Genomic DNA, 10005 nt, shown 5'->3' with positions numbered 1-10005 from the left:
GAATTTATATAAAGCAAGCTGTCGTGAGCTCTGTAAGGAAATCGTCAGAATTTCAGTTTTATTAATCGTGTGGATTCTTTGAGCTAAAGAATGAATAGCAGACGATTAGCCTTGTTGAACCGTAAGGATCCAGTTGCTAATGGCGGAGGTTTTACTTTGTTCGTCGGGGGTAAGTCTGAGATTCTGCGTTTTGCTTCCCCATTCGCTGGCGTGATATTGGCCAATAACGGCAATAACTCGTCCGATGACAACAATGATCTCAATGGGCCCTACGCCGCTCATTTTAGCCCATCCATGGCGATTATTGTCGTGGTGCTGGTGGCCGCGTTTATCGTGATGGGTTTTTTATCTGTCTGCCTCCGCAGATGCGCCGGAGAAGAACCAAGCCTGAGAGCTTCAAGACGAGGGGCAAGGGGGCCCGCTGCACCAAAGATTACGTGACCACCCCACGTGTTAACGGAACTGCCAAGATGATCACAGTGGAGGTGGGCGTTGCTATGCGAGATTGACCTCCACCTCGTGGGAGGGAGTGTCGGCAGCCGGGTCTGTGAGCACAGGTGCCCATGGCAGCGGCCTTATAGGCAAGGGTTCCGCCATCAATGAATACGTGGTGGCCATGCACTTGGTTGTCCCTGTGCCAACATCTGAGGGGTCAGTGTAATCAGAAATGCTTGGAAGCTTTGCGAAACAGCCAAGAGATTGGGTGCAGTGTATGTTTACACCGTGTACTATCAAAACCAACTAATGTTGAACGAAAGTTTGGTTTAATGTCAGAGTGTGATCATCCTTTCTGTATTTCGTGCATCTACAACTGGTGAGGAAATAATCCAGTTCTTGGCATGGATGTGAACTCTGTATTGCGAGCTTGTCCTATCTGTCGAAAGCTCTCTCATTTTGTTATCCCAAGAGTGATCTGGTATTCAAATAAAGAGGTGGCTTGCTAAGATGGAATGTACCAGTTTTTTAATTTGGGCAGATTTTGACCGCGTTCAGTTTTTTGAAGGTGACAGCAGATCGGTCGAACAGGTGGACTGCTTATGTCGGGCAGAGGGAGTTCTGCACGCAAGTGCTTTCATGGCTATAGCGAGATAGCATTCGAATGATCCTCTTTCACGATGAACAGTGGAACGTAGTTAAAGCATGGTGGCGATGCCTTCGCATGGGACGATGATTCTTGGTGAACCTAATTGCATGTGTGGTTGCGCAGATTTCCCATCCCATCCGAGGAGGCAGTCATTGACAAGGGAATAGTCGTCCTTTGCAAATTAACAACGTGCCTCTGTTAGTGTTGACATGAAAGGATAGTTCTTGGTGGATCGAGGCCAATGGATCAGCTCAGAGTGTAAATTGTGTCGTGGCTATCGCTGAGGTGAATCATCGGAAAGGTTTGATGACCTGAGAGTAGCATAAATGTGTATGGCTTCCATGATGTAGCAGAGGTTGTATGGCTGTTGGGATTCGAGCGCACTAGAAAGTGCGTTTGTAAAGGCCAATCGATGGCAGAGCGTGGAGAAGATTAGCGTTGGCAGAGGATTGGCGGTGCTGCTGCTGTGTTTCTGGAGTGGCAACCCAGCGTGGAGAAGATTGTTGGGTCCAGAACACTGCAGGATTGGAGGAGATCAGGCCGGTGGTGTGTGCCGAGCAGGCGGCCAATTGCAGATCGCTGGTTATGATTCATGACATTTCGAGACTCTAAATAGTTGCTATTATGTTTGGGAAATAATCATCTTTGGGTAGAGATAGAGAAATAAAATTTGAAGAGTTTATGTTGTATTTTCTTGGAATCATGTTTAAATATTATTGAGCCTTATTGAGCCTAGATAACTCAATGCAGGCAAAGTTATTTTGTTAGAATTTGCAACTCTAACGAATGACAGGTTAAGCATGGAGTTCCAAGAAGTTATTTGACAGAGATGCCCAAGATGTGAACAATGAACAGATGAGGTAAAGCAGTAGCGACAACATTTATGATGGACAACAAAGTAGATGTTTGTTTGAGTTAGTGTGGCTTGTGGAATAGACTCCCTAGCATGTTATTGTAATAGTCATTGTATGTACCCAGAAACTCCAAAAATGTGGATTAGATGTAAGATTTTCAAAGGCATCTGAAAGTTCGTAGTGATCTTAAAACCACTTTGTAATGGTTTATGGTTGGTGGTGAGCCTGAAACCATCTTTTGTCATTGTAAAGTGAGCGTTGGTGGTGAGCTAGAAACCATCTTTTGTCATTGTAAAGTGAGCGTTGGTGGTGAGCTAGAAACCATCTATATAGTCTTTGTGACTGAAGTGCCTTTGTGGCCAGCTTGCCTTTGTGGCAGAATCGCCTATGTGGCTTGAGGTGCCTTTGTGGCTGGAATCGTGGATGTCAAGGCATTGTTTGACAAGTTGAGCGAATCTTTTGCCTTTGTGGCTGTGTGTACATGAGAGCTTTGTGCTCAATTGAGCAGGTGGACTGCAGAACACTTGGCTTGAACTCAGATGATTTTTTTCTGAGTAGAAGGGGATTGGCGCATTTTTCGCGCTGACAGTAGTGCCAGGAAGGCCAACTGGCACGTCTGTTAGGCCATTAATCATGCCAATGGGCACGGGTTTTTCGTTAAGGATCGCACCAATTCACCTTCAAGGGGATCCGCGGGATCAGAGAAGTTGTGGATCTGTCCGAGGGCGGCAGATTGTGTTTTTTGGAGGTTTTTTACATGCAATTCACCTGATGGTGATGGATTTGACTATCATGACAAGTAGTCATTAGGGGGGGAGTTAGAAATAATTAATTCCTACTTGTCTATGGTTGTAATTCTCCATTTGAGGAGTTTGTTCCTACATAATAGGAATTTAGTTTCTCCTAGTTTAGTGTGTGGTTGAGAGAATCTCTCAACCACACTAATGTACGTCTAAGATAGCATTCCTATCTTGAGACTATTGATTGTATAAATATGTGTGTAATTTCCTCATTCAAATTAATAGAATATATTTTGAGTGTCTGCAATTTTATTTAATGATGATAATGGTTAATTTTGGTCTATCGGATCTAAAGAAATGAATTATTTAGTTTGATTTAAGATTTTATTTCTATGCTCAAAAAGCTTGGAGAGAAGCGTCCCAAACTCACTGTAATTTTGACAATGTAAAAGGCTATGAAGGTCAATATTCCAACAAAGATTTTGAAACTGAGATCTAATGTGGTTGTAAGCGGGGTACTCTAAAAGGAAGTGATTTATCATTAATTAAATTTAATAATATTATTAATTAATAAATAATAATAATAATTAATTAATTTATTCTAATTTATACATTATTAATTAATTTAATAAATAAATAAATAATTTATTTTTAATAGTTAACTAGTTCATACTTAATTAATAAATAATAATAATAATTAACTCAATATTATTAATATTATTTTATTAGTATGAGTTAGTCCTTGAACTAAAATTCGAATTTGATCTTAGCTGTTGTTTGTAAAATAATTAATTAATTCATCTTGAGTTAATTAGTTGTAGAAAATCGAGATCTGCTTGGAGGGAAGTGAGCCGAGGGTTCTGAGCTAGGGTTCAGAGAGAATAATCCACGGCGCCGACTGCACAGCACGGGATACACTCACGGGCTGTAAGGAAATCTCTGCAGCGCGACAGAGCTGTAGGACATTAGCGCAGCGCGATGGAACATCCTCAGGGGGGGGCGTCAGAGCCCTCCCCTTCGCAGCATGATCCTGAGCAAACGGTCATCTTTGGATCTGTCGACAAGGAAATCTTAAACAGAGGGAAAAAACGCCAAGATGATAACAAGGAGTCTGGAAAGCGGAAGGACAAAGACAGCAATACACAAGAAGGAAGAGAAACTGCAGAAGAAAGCCCGAAAATATCCTCAGCAACATGCCGGCCAGTGGCCAAGGAACGGCCACGAATAGAGCTGCCGGGAGACAAGATTGACAGAAGAATAGAGTACATGAAAGATCATGCCGTCATCGGGAAGTTCATAGGGTTCTGGCCGACTGAGAAAGCCTTATACGGCTGGATTGCGGCGAAATGGAAACCCAAAGGAGATGTCACACTGCAGCTAGGGCCGAAAGGCTTCTTCACTGCAATCTTTTTTTGCCTGGAGGACAAACACAGGATACTGGGAGAAGGGCCTTACTTTTTTAACTCAGCAGGACTATATCTTAGGGAATGGATTCCAAGATTCAATCCAGATAAAGAAGATCTCACTTGGGCGCCGGTCTGGATCAGACTGTACTCTCTCCCAGATGAATATTGGGATGAGGACATTCTCAAGGGTATCGGAAATGGAGTGGGAGAATACATCAGAGCGACAGAAGAAACCAAATCGCGTAAATACATCTCCTATGCTCGAATATGCGTCTTCATACGCCTGAATGAAGCTTTGCCAGAGTCGGTAACTCTTGCCCACCGAGATGAAGAATGGATCCAGCCTCTCGACTATGAGCATGTACCCTTTCGCTGCAGAAAATGCCATGCTCTGGGTCATCTCTTCAGGGATTGCCCTCTTAACGCCAAAACCAATATCCCTGACCCTTCTGGAACCCTAGACCAGGATGGCTTCACCAAAGTCCCAAACCGAAAGCGCTCTCACAAAAAGCCCCAAAATGGGATCAGACCCCAGCCCAACAAAACCCCTGGCCCTGCAACTAAGAACAGCTTTGATATTCTTGGTCAGACCTCTGAAGAGCATTCACTAAGCCCTGAGGACATTCCCGCTCACCCATCTTCCTCATCCCATCCCCCTCCATCAAAACCCCCTTCCAAATCTCATCCCCCCATCATCATTCCATCCATCCTCAGTAGAAGTCAGAAAGAAACAGCAGAGATTCACAAGGATATGGAAGTCGACGGAAAGGCAGACCTCCCCCAGAACTCAGAGATCAACATTGAAGAAAGCAATACAGTGCAACAAATGGAAGAAGAGCCGGAAAGCATAGATCTAAATGGCCTAGATATTCTGGAATTAGAATTAGCCTGTAAAAAGAAAGCATACGATTCAATTCCAGAGAGTCAACTCAGTAAGCTTGAAGTGGTCATCTCAAGAGCTTATCATCAGCACCAACTAGGGATACAACCAGGAAGTCAATGGGATGGCAGTCTACGCCCAAAGGATACAAAAAAGAGAGGAAGGAAAACAGATCTCCAGAGAACGATCGAGATTGGGAAAATCCTGGTAGACTCAGGCAGGTATGCTAAGTTAACGAAGTACTACAAGCCCTCTATCAATAGTTGAACCATGAAGCTAATATCATGGAACCTAAGAGGGCTAAACAGCCCCGGAAAGCTCCGGATGTTAAAAAACATGATTAAAATGGAAAAGCCGCAGATATGCTTTCTCCAGGAAACTAAGTGTAATAGTTCTACACTAGGCAACATTCTCTCAAAAGCTTGGCCAGGTTGTCGCTCGGTTGCAGTAGACGCCTCGGGAGCATCAGGAGGGCTCGCCATAGCATGGAATACCCAAGCGGTAACCCTCACAGATTTTCATGCCTCTCATCATCTCATACAGGCGGCCTTTCACATATTGGGTACCAACATCCATGGCAACCTATCAAATGTATATTTCCCGCAAGATACAGGTAGCAAAATAGCGCTCCTTGACACTATAGAAGCTCTAAGCAATAACAGAAGGCACCCACTATGGATTGTTGCCGGAGACTTCAACATGATCACTAAGATCGAGGAGAAGAAAGGAGGGAGAATCAGAATGGAACCAGAAGACAATCGCCTCAAGGAATTCATCCAAACTGCGTCTCTCATAGACATGCCGTTCTGTAATGGCACCTTCACTTGGAGCAATCGCAGAGCGGGCAAACATCAAATTGCCTCCAAACTGGATCGCTTCCTCATCTCAGACAATGCGGTTCATTTAGGAGGAGATATCTCAGCAGCAATACTCGCTCACACAGGGTCAGATCACTGGCCGATCGCTCTACAATGGCAAAGACCAGGTGATTTGACAAAAAGACCCTTCCGTTTTGAAGGGTTTTGGCTTTCGCACCCTGCTTTCAAGGACTTCGTCAAGACCACTTGGGCATCTTTCGTCCCTCCAGCAGGAGCAAAAATGTATCAGTTCCAACAGAAGCTAAGATTTCTTAAAAATCACCTGAAAAGATGGAATAGGGAAACCTTTGGAAATATTTTCAAGGCGCAGCAAGAGCTAAATCAGAATCTGGCGGATCTCCAACAAAAGATCATCACGGAAGGGCATACGGAGGCAACCCTGGAACAGGAACGGCATATCCATAGCCAGCTCGAGGAAAGGAGAAAGCAGGAGGAAATCTATTGGAGGCAAAAGTCAAGAGTCAGATGGCTGAAAGAGGGAGAGCGCAATACCAAATTCTTCCACAGAACCACGGTGCAGAGAAGGATGCATAATAATATACCTTTTATCCAGAATCAAGAAGGGGCAAAAGTAGAGAAGCATGAGGAAATCGAAGAGGTACTCCTCAATCACTTCCAACATGTCCACCAGGAACAAATAGAAGATCGGCAACAGGCTATTGGTAAAATAATCAGCAATGTGCCCAAGCTCATCACGGAGGAACACAATGAGCTTCTCATGCACCCTATTCTTCCTCAAGAAGTAGATGAAGCAATGTCCCAGCTAAAAGAAGGAAAGGCCCCTGGCCCGGATGGATTCACTACCACGTTCTTTCACACATTTTGGGAATTGATAAAGCTGGAAGTTTGGCAGATTGTTGAAGAATCAAGGGCCCTGCGCTGGCTTCTTCCCTCTCTCAATTCCACCTTCATCACTCTCATCCCCAAAGAGGAGGATTCCATTACCCCTGACAAATTCAGGCCCATTGCATTATGCAACGTCATTTACAAAGTCATATCCAAAGTTATTGCAAACAGGCTAAAACCCCTTTTACCCCTGCTCATCTCTCCGGAACAGTCAGGGTACGTGGAAGGTCGACAAATAATGGACGGCATTCTCCTCACGCACGAGATCATACACTCCCTCAAACATTCAAAGCAAGCAGGTATGATACTCAAACTGGATCTCTCCAAAGCATTCGATAAACTCAGTTGGAATTATATTCATCAAATGTTAAAAGCTTTTGGATTCAGTTCCATATGGATCCGATGGATTATGAGCCTAATCACATCCACTCACTTTTCCATCCTTGTGAACGGTATCCCCTCCCGCCCCTTCAAACCCTCTCGAGGTATCAGACAAGGGGATCCCCTATCCCCCTTCCTCTTTGTTCTTATGGCCGAGGGTCTTGGTCGACACATTAAGCACGCCCTCCATACTCATCAGCTTAAAGGCATTTCGGTTCACAATACTCCAGCCACTTCTCATCAGCAGTTTGTTGATGACACCATGCTTTTTGGCTACCCCTCTGTACAGGAAGCTTCTCGCCTAAAAGCCCTTCTCCATGATTTCTCCGAAGCCTCTGGCACTCATGTCAACTGCTCCAAATCGCAGATCTTCTTCTTTCACACATCCCCTTCTGTCAAATCTGCTGTCACTCGCATTCTGGGCTTCCCTTCTGCTACCCTCCCCTCCAAATATCTAGGAGCTCCCCTCACTGCTTCAGCCATAAAGCAGCCCGCCTGGCGCTCCCTCCTAGAGAAGCTTGATTCCCGTCTCAACCTCTGGACTTATAGATCTCTAAACTTAGCCAGTCGTGTGGTGCTCATCAAGTCTGTCCTTCAGGCCATGCCTCTATACCTTTTCTCTATCCTTGCAGCGCCAAAATGGGTCCTAAAAAGAATCAGGAACCTTCAGCGTGACTTTCTATGGGGCAGCTCGGCTACTAATCGTAAATGGGCCCTGGTTAAATGGGCTACGGTATGCACGCCCAAAGACAAGGGAGGCATTGGGCTAAGGGACCCAGAACACAGCAATTCCATTATGAACGCTAAGATCTGGTGGCAATGGATCACCAACCCAGAAAAGCCCTGGGTAAAAATATGGACAGCCAAATATGCCAACAACAGACCTCAAGAAGAACTCATCAGACTTATTCCTACCGAAAAAGGGTCGCTAATCTGGACAGCGGCCAATCAGCACTATCAGCTAATTCAACAGCACAGCTTCTGGGAAATCAGGAATGGACGCACAGCAAGATTCTGGACAGATGCCTGGAATCAAATGCCCAAGCTCACTAGCGTTCTTCACCCATCCCTGATACCAGACAGGCAGGAGCAGCAGCAGGAAAAAGTCCAACAATTTTGGACGCAGGAGATGGAGAATGGATTCAGAAAATGGAGACAGAGCAACCAAATTCTCAATGATACAAATATTCGGGAGGCAGAAGAGCTGATGAAAGAGTTAAGGAAAAGAAGCATAAGGAGGGATGAAGGCGATGACATCCTCAGATGGGGATACCAACCCAAAGGGACCTACACCACCTCCGAAGCCTACAAGTTGATATGCAAATTCCCCACTCCTCCAGACCCATTATGGAGCAAAATATGGGATCTCGGATCATGGCCCAAAATCTCCTACTTTCTCTGGCTAGTAGGACATAAAAGAATTCTCACCTGGGATAAACTAAGAAGACGAAATTTTCATGGTCCCTCTATTTGTTACAACTGCCTTCAAAGCGAAGAAACTCTTCAACACCTCCTGGATACTTGTCCTCTAGCCAATCAGCTATGGGAAAAGGTGAGCTTCAGATGCCAAAGATGCTGTAGAAGGGAAAACGACATCATTAATTCTATAAGACAATGGCCAAAGAGCCCCTACAAAAGCGAGTTCCTCAACCATTTATGGAACATCATCCCGGGGATCGTCTTATGGAACGTTTGGAAGGAAAGAAACAAACGTATTTTTAAAAACAAACGCTCTTCTATTGAAGAAATTTGGAACAAGATACATGGGAATCTCAAAGAAACGATGCTGCTCCGATCATGGACAAAGGAAGATCTCCCATCGACAGACAATGAAAAAAGCATTTTAGACAACTGGCAATTGCATCTGCCTCAAGAAATACTCAAGAATAGTCCCTCTAATAGCAACTCCAAGGACAACAGTCGCTGGAAAGCCCCTCCTAAAAACTCATACAAACTCAACTTTGATGGAGCCTCCAAAGGCAATCCTGGAGCAGCTGGATTTGGTGGAATATTGAGGAACCATGAAGGCACTCCTCTGCAGATATACTTTGGAAACATGGGGTGGGATACCAACAACTCTGCAGAGCTAGAGGGACTTTGGCAAGGTCTCTTGCAAGCCCGGAACCTCAATCTTCAACCCTTGATTGTAGAAGGCGACTCCCAGATCCTTATAAACATGGCCACTCGCATACAGAACGGCTCTCAAGCTAGGAAAGTAGCATCTAGTTGGAGGCTAGAAGCGAGGCTGAATGCCATTGAACAAGAGCTGCGCAATAATAGAGCAATCTCCTTCAACCACACAAAAAGAGAGGGCAACAAGATAGCTGACCTCTTGGCCAACATTGGGGTAGAGAATGAACAAACTCTCCTATTCGGAAACACGAACATCATTCCTAACAATCACCAGCTCCAGGAATGTGAAAGCATGATCCAAGGAGATGTGGTTACCCCGGATGCGGGTGTCAGCATGAATGGCAGCGAGGAGCCACATGCCAGACATGTGCCCCCGCGTGATCAAACAGAGAATTTAATTACCATCGCCGCCGAGGAGTTAATATAGGAGACGTGCCTGCTGAGCACTCAATGCGGCATAAGGCGAAATGGGGAATTTGCAGAGAGCAGTTAAGAAGAACGAGTTTCGAGAGAATGTCAAGAGGATTAAGAAGGATGAAGGAATTCTGCGGATACATGCTCAAAGCGAGGAGCACGCTGTTCAGGACGCTGTTGGTTATCGTCTCTTTCAGGCTTCAGATCTTGTTGGCTTCGCCGGCATTCAAGACGCCAAGGGAAATCACAAGCTTGTATATTCAGTGGGCAGTTGTTTCTGCTCTGTTGAGCTTTGTTTCGGAACAGTTGGGAGAAGACTTAATTCCGTTGGGGGGCAACTCAAGGCGGACAAGCACTCAAACGCTGCTCTGTTACGAGCCACCGGCCTC

General features: G+C 45.0%; 1 protein-coding gene across 1 annotated transcript; it reads left to right on the top strand.

Moving 5' to 3' along the window:
* The first annotated feature begins 3656 nt into the window (after positions 1–3656).
* LOC149157084 (uncharacterized) lies at positions 3657–9629 on the top strand. The gene is made up of 4 exons (XM_089444968.1): positions 3657–3979; positions 4112–5185; positions 5273–6859; positions 7076–9629. The coding sequence occupies exons 1-4, from the start codon at positions 3657–3659 to the stop codon at positions 9627–9629; spliced, it is 5538 nt and encodes a 1845-aa protein (XP_089301094.1).
* The last annotated feature ends 376 nt before the right edge of the window (positions 9630–10005 follow it).

This window comes from Pinus tabuliformis, chromosome 9 (genome assembly GCF_031772625.1).
Source record: "Pinus tabuliformis cultivar Carrire ecotype Pingquan chromosome 9, CPIR1, whole genome shotgun sequence".
NCBI classification, from domain to species: Eukaryota; Viridiplantae; Streptophyta; class Pinopsida; order Pinales; family Pinaceae; genus Pinus; species Pinus tabuliformis.
Note: the sequence above shows the minus strand (reverse complement) of the source record. Positions and strands in the feature narration are given on the sequence as shown.

Coding starts and splice junctions, on each gene's coding strand:
- LOC149157084 (XM_089444968.1), top strand. CDS start 3,657: ATGGAACATCCTCAGGGGGGGGCGTCAGAGCCCTCCCCTTCGCAGCAT. Junction 3,980..4,111: donor GTCATCGGGAAGTTCATAGG/GTTCTGGCCGAC, acceptor GGACAAACACAG/GATACTGGGAGAAGGGCCTT. Junction 6,860..7,075: donor TCCAAAGTTATTGCAAACAG/GCTAAAACCCCT, acceptor TTTTGGATTCAG/TTCCATATGGATCCGATGGA.